A 19,370-nucleotide genomic window follows, 5' to 3' on the forward strand; every position below is an offset into this window, starting at 1 on the left:
AGAAAAAAAAAATCAAACAATCAATATTTCACATGCTATCAAAATATAGAACTCTTGTGGCAGTGATATCACATTGTTTCAGAGTATGACAAAACTGCAACAGGTCTTCCGGCATCTCCTGGATCGGAAATATTGCCTCTTACCACCACTTGGTAGTTATCGAAAATCATACGATAATCACGACAATAACAACTCATTTTTCTTTTTCCACACTGAACCCCTAAAGCTTATCAGTCAAAGCACCATTGAGTGTTCTAACAATGCTTCATGCAATCAGTTAATGCAGCAATTCGAATTTAAATCATTGCATTTAGATTTCAGTTCAAGAATAGCTATCAATCATGTCTGACATTTATGCAAGAGATGTATTCTCCAATTACAAAATATAAACCAAAACAAAGATTTAAAAAGAAGAAAAATTCCAAGAATTCCATCTTGTATAAAGACTAGATCAAAGGGATACAAGACCAGATGTGACATACCATTAAATAATCGGTTACAATCAGTTTGAAATAAATTTATCGGAGGGCATTTTCTTGCTCACAAATGGTCCTGAAACGAAGGATAAACTTTTTGACTTTTTCCCCCATTCGACTATTGGTGGTAGGGACACTGAATTGATTACTTTGGGTAATGCAGAGCAGATGGGACTACTACATGTTTGTTCAGAACCTGCCTGACAATAACTATCGATGAGAAAAATTCACCAACCTTTGGAATATTAACTATATCTGACTCTTCTCCCTTGTATTACATACAATGTATGTTATGCCATCCTCAAATGTGGAACAAAACTCTTTCTACAAGTCACTGTTCCACAAATATTTTTTTTCTCTAAATGTCACAGAGAGAGAGAGAGAGAGAGTGTGTGTGTGTGTGTGTGCATGTGTGTGTGTGTGTGTGTGTGTGTGAGATAGACTGCAAGAGAGCACTTACTTTACCAACACCAACTAAAACAAATAACAGTGAATTTTTGAACACTCTACACCTGCCTGAAAATTATTCACATATGACCATTCTTTACAATCTCTTTAGCTGTCACTGCTACTCTGTCTACACTCTTTTGACATAATACTGATGAAAAGAACCATACAACAGCCCGCCCACATTTCTGAATCTCGCAATATCATCTTCTCACACTCAGCACGTATGTTTTTCAGACTGCAATACGTGTCCACAAGCTACAGACGGCCTTTTTAAAAAAGACAATGCAACTCGTCATGGTGACTTTGCATGCAAATGTGGCTGACTTACAGGTACGACTAATTCCTAGCTTTGGACAATCATTCTGCACTACCTCAACTTGTGCACTGAAACCATGACACGCACACACGGAGATGCAATTTTTATTGCCGACTCTTGTTTGCCTGTGTCCCTGCAATGAAACCGGGCTGGTGCTGTCTACTCCGTGCTGGTCTGTCATGATCTAACCAGTCAACCAGGGTTGTGTCAACATGGGAAGGAAACCTGCTGCCACAAATGACAGTCTTTGCACGCCAGCCACCAGGGCCAATAAACGACACCATCAAATCCGTCACTCGTAGGAACTCGGGTCAAAAGTATATCATTCCAGCAGTAGCTACACGTCTGTCTCATCTGCTTCCGCTGATCAATTGCTATGGAAGGTTTCTGGGAGTGACAACCATGGGGGAGACATACCCAGTCAGGCAAACTGCATTTGCTTCATATGTTTGCAAGTAGTCTTTCTTGACCAGGCACCAAATGCTATCTTAGTCTGCATGGATATACAGCCTAATTTCTGTGCCAGCAGTTTTGTCGATACAATGTCTGTATATCTAAATTTTCTAGCCCCATAAACTTCTACTATTGAACTAGTCGATTAGCCTACTTACAAAATTGAAGTTTAGAGGTGGACATGCACATGCTGTGCCTTGCATGAGGTCTAGTAACGGATGTTACCTGTATCACGTGGCCAAGGGGCTTGCTATTTTGCTAATGAAGTAGGATCTTGTTTGACGCCTCTACAGGACTGCTTGACAGCCTTTTAGCGATGATTCCTCTTCAAATAAGCCTTTGTCGTCACTGTGAATAGGGCAATGCCTTGTTTTAATTCCGAAGGTTGCACACTCTATATGAATATATGACAGCACCACAACCATGATGCAACATTCAATTTTCAAAGAAGAAAACAAACCTACGACTGAACAATCAATTAAAAGAATATTATGGTGATAATTGAACTCGTATGTAAAATGCTATGCAATCCCCTCCTCAGCAATGAAAAAGTCGGGAACGAGTTGATCAGGAATCTTAGAGTCCGCCCGGCGGGAGGAGCGGTGCGGCAAGCTGGCGTTGCGAAACCAGGGATGTTGCAGGATCTCTTCGGCAGTCAGGCGCTCACTGGGGTCCACGCGCATCAGACTGTGAATTACCGACTTGGCCTGGGTGGACATGGAATCCGGGAGCTGGTACTGTCCCAGGCGGATCTTGGTGAAGAGGGCGGCGGGGTCCGAGTCGTGGAAGGGGTAGCGGCCCACCAGCATGGTGTAGAGGATCACCCCCAGGCTCCACACGTCCGCCGCCTTTCCCGAGTAGCTGCCATTGGTGAGGAGGATCTCAGGACTGACGTAGGCTGGGCAGCCATGCTTGTCACTCAGACTGTCGTTGTCAGGGGACTCCAGGATGTGGGCATCTTCGACACCTTCTAGAACTACCTCAGTCCTTCAAAGAGAGACAGAAAGAATGCAAGAGAAAGAGAAGAGGGACACATTCACATTTAAAATCAAAGCCAGATAAAGCAAGGGCTTACTTTGCAAAACAACAACACTTGTCAGGATCTACATGTAATTAGACCTTTTACCGTCAGTGGAAGCTCCAAAATATAAACAAAGGCCCATAACCTACACTGTGGCATTTCTTCTTCTTCTTCTTTTTTTTGCACTTCCGCATATAGAGCAGCTATCTCATAGCGGTCATATCCTCATCTTACACCTTTAAGGATGGCAAGAAGTACCGCAGATCACATGACAGGTTATTAGTCATGTGATTTGGATAACCCACTTTGCGTGGTGGTTACAAAGCCCCAGACGGGCGGATGACAGATAGCAACCCTGGGTTGAACTCTCACTCCAGCTTTCGAGCACTGGGCTGTGGAAAGCCATTGAGGGCTGCTGACAACGTGAGAGGAAGCGTTTCTAGGCAATGAGCAGTCATGTGGTTTCTTTAAGTGGCAAGTGCTGCTATAAAAAGGGGGAAACTTGACTGATTGAGCAGCAACTACACAGGCCCCTATCGCAGAAAACTGTTTTAGTTTCAAGACCGAAGAATGGTGCTGTGCACGCAAGCCACGATCAGATGTTCTCTTTGTTTATACTTTTTTAAGTTGTTCAAAACTCCTACAGAATCACTTCACACTTTGTATGTTAGGGTCTGTGATCTAACTATTTCTGACACCAAATTCATCATGGCAACCAATACAAATTCAACATGGCAATTAATACAAATTTATCATGGCGATCGATAATATATTACCAATTGTCAAATCAAAGCATAGTACCTTGCAAGCGTATGTTATGATGCAGTGAACATGCATGCATACTGTGGCAAAGAAATTACTGAAGACATACATTGTAGCAACATTTCCAATAAAAAAAAAGGCACTATTGATAATTCATTTACTGTATATCATGTAGGAATCCCATTCCTGTGAATGCGTCTAAGGTGAAATATCAGCCATTAAAGGTTAAACCCATCCCCTGCCATAATATTTGATTTCTTAATCAACCCATTTTAGTCTTAAACCAAAGTCTGTAGTTTGGTGCTACAGCTTGTTGACATATCTTTGTATCATAATTATTCATTAATTATTCATTGAGTATTTGAAATGGCAGAATCAAGACTTTCATTAAACCTTTATCTTTCATCTTTGTTAAAGATAATAAAAAGTTTTGGTACCTCAAAAGTTTCCCTGAATTTCCTTGTCTTGGTTTGTGTTTCACGTTAAAGTACGTTGTCTGTGAGAATTACTCGCCCCAAAGTGCTCTCATGTCTTAGTAATCATGCAATAATGGTTTCGTACCAGAGCCGTCGCCGTACAGCGTCGATAAATATTGTACGAAACCGCTGACTGCGACCAGCAGCGTGCAGCCCATTGTACGCATAGCTAACTGCGACCAGCAGCCCCATACGCATAGCGTAATGGGGCTTCGCATTGTAGCATTCAGGATCATGACAGAATTAGTATCGCGGGTAAATGGCAACTTAAAATCCAAAAATTTCTTCGATTTGAAGACTTACCAATTAAGTTGAAGTATTGAAAATAGGCTTCGAACAACGTTTGGTTCTGCCAATAGTCCCTTTCTTTTCGAATTGATGACTGAATGTGACTCGGTCGAGAGGACCTTAGGAGAGCTACTACACTGACTACTACGGCCAGCGTATGCGCACACAAACATCTTATCCGTTGATGGATTTGAAATTTGTGCGCATGTGATGTGTTCGCATGCACTGGCTGTAGTATTCAGCGTATGGTAGCTCTCTCAAGGTCCTCTCGACCGAGTCACATTCAGTCATCAATTCGAACAGAAAGGGACTATAGGCAGAACCAAACGTTGCCCGAAGCCTGTTTTCAATACTTCACCTTAATTGGTAAGTCTTCAAATTGAAGAATTTTTGGGATTTTAAGTTGACATTTATCCTGCGATACTAAATCTGTCATGATCCTGAATGCTACAATGCGAAGCCCGATTACGCTATGCGTATCGGACTGCTGGTCGCTATGCGTATGGGGCTGCTGGTCGCAGTTAATTGCATGATTACTAAGACATGAGAGCACTTTGGGGCGAGTAAGTCTCACAGTGTTAGTTATATGAAAGGTACTTTAACCTGAAACACAAACTAAGACAAGGAAATTCAAGGAAACTTTTGAGGTACCAAAACTTTATATTATCTTTAATTTTAGTTGCAGAATTATCAAAATCCTCTTAATCACTAAATCAATTTATAAAAATCTTGAACATATCAGCACATTTAACAGGTTTAAAACTGAGGAAATATTAAGGTGTCTTTCTTTCCTTTCTTTACTGACTTTGTGCAGATTTAACCCTAACTAGGCTGGGGGGAGGGGGGGCCTCCGAGGCCCCCCCTCGACGTTTTGCGCGATGTATCGCTATCGCGAGAAGCTATCGCCGCAACGTTTCATGACTTTTTTCTTTTGAGTCTCCCGCATCTTTTGACACCAAATTTGCGATGCCCGGGTGTGCGGTTCCGAAGTTGCGCATGAATATGCACGTGCATGTCAGACCAAAAATTGCTCAAAAACATGAATTCGTGTATAATTTCAATGCAAACTGTGTTTACAGGCAAATTTCATAAAAGCATGATTATTTTGGGGTTTCATTGATTAAAATCAATTAATAACATATTTTCTTGTTCAGAACAATGTCGCGGACAAATTTCATTGAAAAAACAATGAAAACCATAAAGTCGAAAAAACAAGGAAATACATAAGAAATTCAAAAAACAATAAAACACTTAGGAAATTTTTTCTGATTGCACAATTTTTTTTCTCTTACATTTGCTAAGGACACTAAAAAGAATATTTACACAAAAAATGTGCCTGTTTTGAGCTTTGTTTAGTGATTTATACCCAATTGTCTGATTTCATGCATCATTATGCATAAATTAGCATAATTTAGTGTAAATGATAATTTTTGAAAAAATTAACTTCATGGTACCTTAGATTACATCATAGGCAATGTGTGTGCCAATTTTCGTCGCGATCGCGTGGTCGACGGCCGAGATCTGGAGGGAGGGCCTGGGAGGCCCCCCCCCCCCCCCCTATCATCTACCTAAATAGCCCGGCCTAGTTAGGGTTAAGGGATTAACCAATTTCATCTAATCTTTATGCAATATAAGATACAATTTGTACATAATAAAATTCAGATTACTTGTTCAGGACAAGATGATAGAAGTAACATATGCAGCAAATTTAACTCAGGAGTTGATGGGTTAAACTACAGTAAGAAAAGGCTTGGTGATGTTGTCATTATGGGGGATATGGCTACGTGAGATTTCATTCAAAAGCTACGATTTACAGCTGGTTTTTCTCAGACTAGTCTTCTTAACGTGGTCGGCACAAACTCCCACTAGGACAGAAAAGGGAGCAAAACCTAGTGAAGACGAGTGACGAAAAAATTATATTTTGCAGAGGGCATGTCTCAAGTACATTCTACAAATATAGCAAACATAACAATCGGGGCGTTGGTACACTTTTAAGGATGGCAAGAACTGCCGCAGATCACACCACAGATTATAAGTCATGTGATTTTGACAACCCACTTGCGTGGTGGTTACAACACACCAGACGGGTGAACAAAAAGTCAATATCAATCCCCTTCCAAATTGACAATGAAGAAAACACTGTATACAATGTACCTTTCTTCATTTTTGAAGACAAACTTCCGCAGCTTGAGGTCTCGAAGTACCACTCCGTGAGCATGGCAGTGGGCTACAGCCTCCACCATCTGGCGAAACAGGGGCGCGGCCTCCCGCTCTCGAAGCTTGCGCTTCCGGCGCACAAACGTGTGCATGTCCCCGTAGGTTGCAGGGAACATGACGTAGGCTTGAGTTTCTCCCAGCAGTACCTCCTCGACATTGCTGATGTGGGGGTGGGGTCCCAATTGGAAAGTTGGAGCAAATGTCTCACGGTACTGCTGTATCTGTGTTACCTGTGATGCAGAATGAATAAATGATCAATGTTTAATAGTGAACACTGACAGACATTTAAAAGGACATCAAATACACAGTGTACAGTACATACTGGACATGTATGTGCACATACTGTACTGTACACATTGTTCATTGTATAATACATGTATGTACAATGTATGAATATACTATGTACAGAGTCGTACATGTAGCCTTGAATAACTTTTAAAATAATAGAACACAGTAGAAAAAACAACAACATTATCTGGTGAATATTGCCCCTTTCAAAATACTGTACTTGCTGTCATCAAAATAACACTGAAACATGGCAGGGCATAACAAAACATGTACATCTACTGTATGTACAGCTTGTATTTCTCTCTTTTGGCCAACTCCATAGGCAATCAACCAAAAGGCCCTACTCTTTGACAGCCAAGTCAATTACTATGGTGCTTGTCTGACAGTAAGTTCTAGTTGCCCAAAGAAAGAGGGCAAGTGGAGTTGTTAAAGACGATGCTCAGAATTTTTCACTTTTATAAACCTGCATAATTTTAGTGTCGATCGTGTGACTGCTAGTACAGAAGGTTTGACTTACAGGGCACTGTGCAATTAATTGCATACAGGACAAGTAATTGTACCATACTGGTACACAAGTACCACACATCTGCTACACAATATTGCCCTTGGTTTTTGCAAAGATGGAGTCATATACTGACCAATAGTCACTGTATAATATGACACATACTGTAGGATTGATTGGCTGCCTAATCAGCATTTCATACTGACTATCAATAGCATGGTTGAGTTGGCCAGCCAGATTAACCTCCTTGGACCGGTGATTCACCAAATATCAGTCGGAAGTGACACAGAGAACAACACTCACATGAGCAATGGCAAGTGGTCTACTGGCTTCCACCCCCAGCAATTGCGCAATATGCTCTTTACCACCCACAACCATTGGCACATGTGCATACACTGTGTGTACTGTACAACAAACCTTAGCACTTTCAGGAGCACCCCATCTCCCTGCCCCCCCCCCCCCCCCAAAAAAAAAAAAAAATGATAATAATAATAATTATAACAACAATCCTGCAACTTTGATGTCTACATTTGGTGCCAATGGGACTAGAAGATTTACAGTACATTCCTTCCACTTATACTGCACACGTGTGCCATTGATTGAAATTGTCAATTCCGTTCAGGTTATGTACAATACAGCTGTACATGTCGTTTGTATGACAGTGTACAGTCGTGAGTAGAAGTTGGCTGAGGAGAGTTCTCTTCAGTTTGTCTCCCTCTGCAAATGAAATTTGTTAAGATCACAACTGCTGATCTGTAATTTAACAAACATGTCGGAGAAAAGTAACCACGGGATTTGAACCTGTCATCTACTGCTTTCCGGGCAGCGACACTACCACTAGGCTATCCCTGGTTACCGGCAGTGACATGATGAACATGGAACAAATACTAAAGCTCCGGAATTCAGACATTGTTATGTTAAGTACATGTAGTCCAAAGCAGACAAAGCTTTTAGGAATAATGAAAGCAGCATGTGCAACATGCACATATGTATAGACAGGGTATGCAAAAATGTCTATAAATACTTTTTGTACTCCATACAAAATTAGAAACTGATGGCCACAAGAAACTTGAAAATTTAGAGCAATTTATCAATTTATTTAATTTTTTGTTTTTGTAATGGTGACCGATCAAGGTCATCTTGGCTCATTACTTTTGCTACCGTTACAGTACCACACTACTGTGTGAGAGGTTCACAAACTTGCAGTGAACTAGATAACAGCGTATACTATGTACACTCTGTGTACACCGCAGATATTATATCATGGACATCATCTACCCATCTCAAGCTTTAGAAGAAAACAAACAGGAAATTGGCAGCCTCAGTAAAACCACCTACACACAATTCAAGGTGATGTTACAATTATCATTCTTTACTAGAAAGTACACTCATCAGTATCAGGCAGAAAAGCAGTGACTTCCGTTGCCTCAATGAGCAGCATCGGTCTACACGGTGAAGTTGTACGAGATGCAATAAATGCTAACCACAATTTGCTGTATACTTGTGAGTGATGTACAAGTGTAGATGGTGGCTTCGTGTCTGTGTGAATACACTGTATGCTTGCAGTTGCAGGTTTTAGCATTGTACACTTGGGTATCTGTGAGCAAAGTTCAGCTGGGGTTGCTACGAGTCACAAAACCAGCTACTCTGGCAATATTTGACTTAGGCGGTGAACACGTACGTCACAAGTGAATGTGTCACTATGCACGTATACACTGAAATCATCAGATCTCGACAGATACAGAGAGAATGATTTAACAAGAAAGAATCCCTTCATACGATCACTTGTTTCATCATGGACTGTCTGATAACAGAATCATACACACAAATACACGTGTAGATGGATTTTATCTCCTCACAACTTGAATAATGTTGAATTCTCATGGCTTCCACAAATCTGGTTGTGCCAAACAAATTTTATTCTGCTATCATTTATCATACACTTGGAAGATGGCCTCTCTATTAGAAAATTATCGCATGCATCTCTGCATACCTGTGATTGGAGGATCATCAACAAGGTAAAGAAATCCCACTGACCATTGTACAAACATGTACAAAATGTACTATTCAATGTTTTCAAATTTTGTACTCTGGAATTCTATGTCTACTAGTACAATGTAGATACAATAATGGCCTAACTTGAAACCTCTTACAATGTGTATTACCGTGGGTCAAATATTTGTGCACATAGTCCATGGCACTACTGAGTTGTGGTGTTCTGAAGCAGGCAAAACACAGTACTAAGTACTAAGCAATTTTTGATGGCTACGTGCAGTACACCAAGATACATTTTAGGAGCACTGCTTTCATTTTAAAACCTGCATTAGCCTGCCAAATGTTATTTTCACAACTTCTCAAATACACGCAAAGTTGCCAACAGTTCTTAAAGTCTATAAGTCATATATATTGATATATTAATATGATCGAAAAAGAAAATACTCAAATTTGAATCGTTTTCGTTTGTTTGTTTGGATGTGTGTGTTTTGTCTCTTCTTTTTTTGAGGGGGGGGGGGGTGAAAGGGGCAGCGCTTTTGCAGTGAGAAGTACAATTTTGTACACAGAAAGGCAGAATCATAAATATTGATGTGCACATGCACTTGTACACGATGTATGTGTACAATGTGGTACACTGTATGTAATTACCATTCAGAGGCAATGGGGTGCCTATTTGTACTGGACATGGGGTGCGACTCACATATGAAACGGGTTGCTTCGTGAACACTAATAAAGCACAGCCTACGGAGAGATACTGATCAGTTCTGGTTCATGACAAGGCACGCATTGACTACAGATGTGTCTCACAATTGCCAGGGCTTGGCTGATAAATCACAAGTGAAACTATGTCACTGTGGACTTCCTCTTCCCCGACACATCTTTTAATAGTAATAAACAAAAGGCAGACAAAGCAGGGGTCACTACAGTTGTCCCATTGTCTCACTCTGGCTGCAGTTGTACAAGTTGTATGTGGCTGCTCAAAAAACATACTGATCTGGGGCATGTTATGAAGTGTTTTTATGCTGCAAAAATCACTACATGGTCTCTGAATTTATAAGAACTGCTTAACTTCATTAAATTTGCACAATAGGAGAGAGAGAAACAGGAACCTTCATCTTCACAAATATGTTGCCAATTTGAGAATTGGTTACTTTTCCAACAATTCAGAGGCTTTTGCCAAAATTTTTTTCTACTGAAATGAACAATTTTATCCTAAAGGGCTCACATGAAAGATATGTTTCATTCATAACAATAATAGTGATGGGGGGGGGGGGGAGTACTAAGTGTACAGCACCATGCAAACAAATGTGGTTTTGGAGATTTTCTGGATTAACTACAAAGAAAAATAAATTACATGTACTGTAAAAGTGGAAATTTTCGCGGTGTTGAAATTTTTGCGCATTTCGCGCAACCAGAACCTAGCGCGAAAATAAAAGCACGCGAATATTTTTGCTTGCCATACGTTCCTGTGCGTGATGTCTTGATTCCGCGGAATTAGAAACACGCGAAACTCTTCTGACCCGGCAAAGCGCAAAAAAAATAGTCGCGCGAAAATATCCACTTTTACAGTAGTTGTATTCACATTGAGTATGTACACATGTAATGTACATTATATGCATTGTACATGTACAACGACCGTTGTACATGTACATGTATGATGTTATAGCAAATTAATTTATGTTCACATTGTGCATGTACACATGTACATCTGGTTGTAGCAAAATTAATAAATAATTCTATGTACAAATGATAGCAGTTGTACATCTTGAACACTACAGAGATATATGACAGTACTACTGTATGTCCACTGCAATCCCAATGAAATGCTTCTTCTTTCAGGAAAAGTGCAATACCACTGTAATAGATTGTACAGCTGTACAACTTCCAATTTTACTGGCTCACATCAATATGAAAGATTACTAATTATTTTATAGTTGTACATTGTATGGTGTTGGGGTTCAAATCTAGTGTCTCATACTATAGGCCTACTTACAATATGTAACCACAAACTTGACCTTTCATTTCAGTTCACAACTTTACAACATTTGAACAATGTCTGGTCAGGAAGCACTCTGATTACTGTAGGATTCACTTCTACATGTGCTTAATGTCAGTGCTATTGATAACAATTTTCATCGCCACAAGTTTCGATATTTTTTTATAGAATGACTCTCAGGCAAAGTAATCTAAAAAATCAAATCACATAAGTAAGTGTGTTGTTGTAAGTTGTACAATGGACATGTACAAAACAGTTGTAGGTGGCATCGAAAGAACAGTGCACAAAAGATCAATTACAGCATACCCTGGCTGTAACTTTAGACTGTAACAACTTCCTGCAGCATCAAAAGAAAAACAGTGAATGTTTTCCCAGGATGATCACCTGCTAAGGTGCAACAGTTCCACACACAATTGTAATAAGTACAGCTGTATATCTGCATACTGTGTAATGAAAAGGTAGAAAGAAAAAAATATACATATTTTCTTTAACCGCAGGAAACTCCCGCTTTGATTCAGTTCCTGTTTGTTTCCAGCGTTTGTTTGGTATTCCACAGAAACATGATGCAACACCATGATCACCGACCTACGGTTTCCGAATACCGGTGCTTCAGATTCAAGTGTACTTTGAATATCGATGTGTACTCGTTCAAGTGTACCTGTTCACTCATGCATACAGCATCGTAGTAGTTCCTGTGTGTGTGTGTGTGTGTGTGTGTGTGTGTGTGATGACACAACAGTTTGCACAGTGAGTTTGCATGGTCGTCGAACATTCAGCATCATACGTATGCATTGCCACCGTTTAAAGGGGGAGTTCCCAACGATTTTCATAATTTCACATTGTGTACATTGTAGTACATAAACAAACAGCTCCACATAGAGATCTGTGGAATTTATAGTAGCACTACAATGTAGATTGGAGAAACCAATACTATGCAAAACCCAAAACAAATTGCACTGAATGATGACGTACAATTGTAGGAGGCTCATGTTGTATATCAAAAATGTAGCAATTTTCCATTACAATACACTATACAGCTTGCTTGAAATAACAAGTTTACCTGCAGGTGTAGAATTTATGCATGCTTTTTCCTTTTGTTCTACTTCCTTGAGCCCCCACTCATGCATACAATGTACGTACCTACACTTTTTGTACAGTGAGGCTTCACCATGTCATCAAATGATCATCCTTGTTCATTGTGATTTGTTTAATAAATCTTGAAAACCTTCATATTCCTCATCCCAATCATAATATAAATTCTGAAACTCTAGACCCAGTAGGCCTATACCCAATTTATAGCTAATCAAATCAAAAAGTCTGAAAATCATCCAGAGGTCTCCTTTAAATCACTCTTACATTGTCGCAAAGGAACATCTCTTATAAACACATTGTAAGTGTATTACCATTTGTAATGGAATTCTTCTTCGATTACAATCTACAATTGTAGTTGCTTGCTAACAAGTTACAATGTATGCAAGTGTGCGTGCAATGTACACACGTACCTGTGTACATTGTGTACATCGTGTATGTATTGTACAGTATACACAGCCCTGTCACACTGTACACAAGTGTAAGTCGCTAGCGCACGGTGTCTGGTCGGGCTGATTGTACTACTGATGTACAATGTACATTTGTAGTGTACAGGTAGGCCTACAGGGTGTACTACTCGACTGTATTTCCCGCTGAAATGTGGAGAGCACCAGATACAAACTATGATGTATATGCTGGATAAACAAACATTCATGCGATTGTGGTGATGTTGAGGTGCTACGATGAGTCAATGTACATTTACAGTACAGTACATTGGCACTGGTCTACAGTAAATACTACTGTACATCACACAACAATTGGTGTCCTGCCAAACCAGAGTCATGCTCGCACACTGTACCACTTTCTACATCCTGGCTATAAACAATGATGATGATGCAACAATTCATAAACTGTAATGGGCAACTATGACAAGTGTCTACACAAATACGAAGTGCGCTCAGATTGGTGTACATACTGAACCCTTTGACAGATTATTACATGTACACATGTACAAAGGCCCCATGCAATGGCGGATCCAGCGGGGTGCGCACCGGGCGCACGCCCCCTCTTTATTTTTTGTGAAAACAAAAGAAATAAAAAGAAAAAAATGGGGGCTGCTGGCACCCCCTCTAATTTATGTATTAAAGGTGCCTCCCCTTTATGGAATTTCTGGATCCGCCCCTGCTTCATGTATCCTGTTGCTGAAAAAAAAAAAAATTGAACAATAGGACTAGAAATACCTGAAACCAGGTAGAGATCTAGGGCATCTAGATTGGGGCCCCCTAGATTGTATTCAATCAGTTCAATGAAAGAGAGAGATATTTAATCAACCAAGATTAAACCCGACAACCAGATGATGAGTGTTTGGACTATGAAAGAACATAGACGTCTGTTCTATAATGTAGACTTTCCAGAAATTCTAGGTCAATATAAAAATAAACATGAACTCCCATGAAGTAGAGAGTCCATTATTAATTAAGTACAAAAATGTCATGACACAAAAACAAACAATTGTAACAAGGAAGCTGTTTAGTGTTGCTCAACAAGTCTGTCGGAACGCAAAACACTTACCTTACAGATGCACTCATGATGATTGAAAGTATTGATACTCTTGAATACTTTGGGGCCTACTTCCTCCAGAAGAACATGGTTTCCAATTCTTGATATCACATGCTCCTCTTGGGGTATAAAGTCGGGTGGGCTTGGGGATAACTGAGGTTGCGGGCTTAACGCCCCACTGCTGCTATTCAAATTGGATGATGAGTCCTGAAAAATTTGAACTTTACTCCGACCATGATGGATCGGAATAGGAGCAGTAGGCGAAAGGTTCATGTAGGATTGGTACAAAAGGTACGGCGTCCTTCAACTTTCTCCCTTTTGTTTAATCTCTCAGTTGAATATGCTGCGAACTTCTCTGGATATTTGTTAAGGGGTTTCGAACAAAAAGCAGCAGACAGGTCTTTTCCTTGCTACAATAGTAGCAAGAACACTCACTAGTCCCTAAATCTCTATTTCAGTTCTGATCACATGAAACTTTTGCAATTCCACAGCAAGCAAGGCAATGCAATTACAATGTCATAGTACACTAGACGCCTTTGTTTGTGGTTTAACTTGGTATGGGATGCGCAACAAGCGCGTAGAGAAATGCGTCTTTGTTATACAAAAGGTTCAAATTGTCCTCGTAGCGCAGATCTTTGTCGTGCGATGAACCTTACTTCCAACAGTTAGTCATAACACTTTTACAAAATGAAATATAAAATCCAATACTGCTTTGGTACATTCCCTGAGATTCTAAGAACGGTTAGGCGGTAAATCAAGACATAAAGAAATATTCCACCGTTAGATCACTGCTAAGAAAACTGACAGCTAACGATAGAATTTCGTTCAGTTGCGATGCGTTGACTCCACACGTACACACACACACGTCACTCGATTTTTGTGGATAGAAATTGGTCCGGCCAAAAGTCCACCTTCAAAATCGCTGGAATGAAACTAGTTCTAGTCCAGCTAGAAAAATATCAGGAACTCCCAAGTACAACTGTCCAGCTCTGTACTTTCTTCAAAAAATCGCGAGATAATAAACACTGGCATAATCATTTTACGCTAAGGTGACGCAATTACCAATCAATGAAGATTCTGGAGTTCGTTGGGTGGCCGTTGCGTTGTGGCAGTCGGTTGTGTCACCGCAAGATTGCAGTTGCACAATAACTACAAGTCCATGTGAAAGATGATGTTTGCAAAGCGTATTTTTTAACTTTTGATTGAGCGATGATCACAAAAACTGACAGGCATATCCAGGGAGATTTCAATCAGGCACACAGCATGTTATTTGGTGCGATTGATGCCCTGTACAGCGTCAATCTCGCTCAGAGGCTACCGCAGTATTCCTTTCCTTTACACCAAGCCATCTTTGCAACGAATGGGATAGTTCGAGATCCGTGCAGAACCGCGGCGACCGATCTATCGTACGAATTACGTGTGGGCCGGGTTGGTGCGAGTGTGCGCGTGTTGCTTTTGTGCCCCACTACCACACCATCTCGCACTTATTGCTACGTAACTGCAAAGGGTGGCTAAGGCAGCAGCGTCAGGATTCGCATACACACATACACACACTGGGCACACACATACACACACATACACACAGTACATAATGCAGAATGCCCGATAGAATTACGATCATGACCGATTGCCACGATCGATTGTCACAAGGTGACTACTAGTAGTAAGGAATTCATTGAGTTGAGTTTGGAGTTTATTTGATTGCTTTGTTCTCTTTAGTTTTGCTCCACGTGAAGAACAAAAATAAGTTACAAAAACACAAAAATACTATTTTTTACATGCTAGTTACGCATCTCGAGAATGATTCTACAGTGGGACACTCAAAACATTTTTTCCTGACTGAAAGGATCGTACCTAAAAAAAAGGGAAAAAAAGAAAACTGCCTGCTATAGCTCAGCAACTCCATCTGAAATGCAAAACTCCTTAGTAAAATTAAAAAAAAAACAAAAAAGTCAATACACTATATAAAGAGATAGATGAGTAGATTGTAAAATGCAAAATTTCAACCACTATTTGGTAGGGCCACGACCTATTAAGCCATGACATTCAGATCTAATTTCAATTTATTTTTGCAATTCAAATTATTGAAAACGAAACCAAACGTAGATATAGGGCCACATCCAGGATTACTTCTTTCTGCTCTAATGGAGACACACACACTCCACATGCATAGGCCTTGTCGCATGTAATATTATAACCTGCATGGTAATATCAAAGATTTTAAAAAAAAAAAATCTGTTGTATTACAAATACATAATTCATATCAACTATCAATGCCATTATATAGATATGCTTGTCACAAACTATTGATAGTGAAATGAAATTATATCATTCTGTTTTGCATCTTAGCTCTACTAGGAGTGAAGAAACCAATTCAAAAAGAATTGACCAAATTCTTTCACCGAATAAAAATACAATCATTCAACTGTATCACAAGAGGAAGCAATTGGTTCATATGTAAACAGATATCAGCTCTGTTTTTTATTTAAATAAAAATCTTTGTTTTGTTACTGTTACAAGAGAAAATCTATATCAAGCGTTTATACTGTGCTTTCCTAGTTAATATCTCAATTCAAATTCAATTCAAATGAGATTTTATTTCCAATATCACATTTTTTTGTTGATACAAGTTCTAGGGAAAAATACAATGTAAATCATACAACAATACTAGATATACACATATACAGGTGAATAATGATGTTCCAAATAATGATGTAGTGAAATTAGTAGTGAAACGAATTGTAGTGAAACGAATCAGGATTAGTTGAGTTGTGAACATCGTGTTGAAGGTCAATCGAAAAAAGATGTATTTTAGGGTTTTTTTTATATAGTTCTTATACATTTTGCAGTGTATGATGACTACTTGTATAAGGCTTATATTGTCAATGTGTATTTTTAAAAAAAAAATCTCATAACAGTTACGCTTGAAAGTTTTCACATACAGTCAAAATAAGGACAAGACGGGGGGTGTTTCATCAACGTTTGTCAGCGCTGACAAGTTGTCAACGCTGACAATTTCAGCAAAATCCTTGGTTTTGATTGGCTAAGACGCTCTGGTCACTGACTGTTACTATGGTGATTCAAGTTGTCAGCGCTGACAAACGTTGATGAGACACTCCCCTGAAGCCAAGAGTTTGAGTCAGAGTTTCGATAATAAGTTACTCGGTGTTTCCTTACTTTACAAATAAAATGCGCAATCGTTTTTTTTTATCCTTAGTCAATAATAGCCTACAACGATTTGCAACATATCGTCTTCAGCAAAAGATGTAGCAGAATATACAAAAGTTTTGAAAATTAATGTTGTACATTTATTATTATGTAAAGGTTATCATCCTGTGTATAAAAATATTTAGTTGATTTTATTTGAATAAAGAAAAAAAAGATACACGTGGTGGAACACAAGCTGAAAGGACAGATTGTATAGTTTAGGTCAAACATTCGTTAAAACGATGGCCAATCTTTTAAAATTTTCTAGTAATATGATCTTCACCAAAAATACATGAAGTTTTTGTGCTTAGATGATTGTAGTGCAGGGTCCAGGGGTTGCAACAGTTGTTGTAGACACGATATATCGATATTGATAATATTGGGATATCGTATGTCTATCGCAATCGGAATTGGTGTTTGTGTACGTGGTGGTGGCTTCGGGGCCGCGGATACAGCGTGCGATTGCGACATAAACTGAGATGACGCAACGCACACTGAATAGCATAGGCATGAGCTGTCACTACTTCATACCATATTTGGAAATCAGTTAGCTTTATAAGGAAGCAGCAATTGACGTGTACCATGTGACGTAGCCAGTTCCACCGATAGTCTTCCAATGAAAATCTTCCAACAAAGCGCTGGTTCCACGATTGCTCACGAAAACTATTCGCCGTCTCGCTATGTTCATGGTACTTCTTCGAACCTCTTTCAACTCTTTTCAAAGAAGTAAACTGACAGAACAATGGTATCAAGGCCTTACGTGCTTACATCTTGACAGAGCCACTGGCTGACAATGCACGCATTGAAGGCCTGAAATGTCATATTGTCATCATTTCACTCTGGTCTCAGCTATGGTCATTCGCAGCTATGACAGGTCTAGTACGATATAGTAAACATGGTAAAGATATGTCAAACTCCAGCAAGAAGTTTTCGGTATTAACCAGGCGCTCGGATATTTGAAGGAGTATATATCTCTAAAGTTTTGGCTGGTTTATTGGTAATAAGTGATAAGAGAGAGAAAAAAACCCGGAAAGCACATAAAATGGCCGTATAATATAAGACAGATAATAAGCAAACATGATTACGTAAGAAAGCCAAAGTTTCGCATTAAATTTGTGTGTATTATTAATACAGTTGTTTCATTGATTATGTATTTCATTTGGGGGAAATGAACAAAGTGGAAATACACTTGACTAAACTCAATCAAGACAGCCTACACTCTTCAGAATTAGGCCAGAGGAATTGAAATGTATTTAGGTTAAAACCTCATTCTTTTTCCATCACTTTGCTCTCTCCCTCCCCCCCCCCCCCTCTCTCTCTCTCCCTCTCTCCCCCTCTAGTCTCAATTGAACAACGTCGGAACAAAATTTACATATCACAGATAAGATACGAAAAATAATTTAATGTCATTAAATATCATAAAACGTAACAACAGACCACCTTTCGGAAATTCATCATACTGACCAACTGGACTCGCAGAGCAATTACAAAGTTCAAAGGATATTCGCAGTGGGCATAATTATTCTACTATATGTGTGTGTTTAAGATATATAAATGTGAATACAGCAGTATCACACTATACGCACACACACACACATAAGGAAATTATATGACTACCACGTGATCATTGTATAATTTTCACATTGAAGAATTATTTTCTACGCCACGTACAATTTGTATTGTCATGGAGCTGATAATAACTCGAACCAAGATGGTTCAAGAGATGAAATTCCAACTGACTTTTTATTCAACAGCTTTCAAGTTCTATGGATGGACAAAAGAATTCCTTTAGGAACATTTTATGCCTTTGATGATCGGGGTTCGCGAATGCCACTTTCTATAATTTCTGAGCAATCTTAAGATTTATTTGAACGCTAATTAATGTCAGCTATATTTTACTTGCTTATCTGTTGAATGCGACATTTCACCTCATGATTAGTAAGCAAAATAAATCGCGTCCAGAAAATTAATGAGTAAAAGCGAAAATCTTATTTAGCTGTACATTGTGAAATTATTTTAAACTGTATATATACCTTCACTTGAAAGCCGATTTTATCATTTTTCTGATCACTTCCAACAAATGAAACTGATGTTTTATGATCTTCAAGTATAGTTCTCTATAGACTTTATTTTGTTCTATATGGCTGTGTGAAGTTATTCTATTTTGCCTATAGCAAACAAAATATGCTGTAAAAGAATTGCAATGAAATATCTAGCTGATATGGTTGTCATATGGTACTGTATAGATGTCTCAATAAATGGGAAAATGAAAAAATTATGATGATGATAATAATAACAGTAATAATAATGATAATAATAATGACAAAAATAATG

At 39.1% G+C, this 19,370-nt stretch overlaps 1 protein-coding gene across 1 annotated transcript; it reads right to left on the reverse strand.

Moving 5' to 3' along the window:
* Positions 1-895: 895 nt before the first annotated feature.
* Positions 896-15,146, reverse strand: LOC139714408 (tribbles homolog 2-like). Its single transcript, XM_071626117.1, has 3 exons — positions 13,842-15,146; positions 6,397-6,689; positions 896-2,682 (listed from the first exon to the last, which is right to left on the reverse strand). Exons 1-3 carry the CDS (start codon positions 14,100-14,102, stop codon positions 2,217-2,219), a joined length of 1,020 nt encoding a protein of 339 aa, XP_071482218.1. The 5' UTR covers positions 14,103-15,146; the 3' UTR covers positions 896-2,216.
* Positions 15,147-19,370: the final 4,224 nt, after the last annotated feature.

Source organism: Diadema antillarum, unplaced genomic scaffold, assembly GCF_040938485.1.
Source record: "Diadema antillarum isolate AM-2024a unplaced genomic scaffold, OU_Dant_1.0 seq00002265_RagTag, whole genome shotgun sequence".
NCBI lineage: Eukaryota > Metazoa > Echinodermata > Echinoidea > Diadematoida > Diadematidae > Diadema > Diadema antillarum.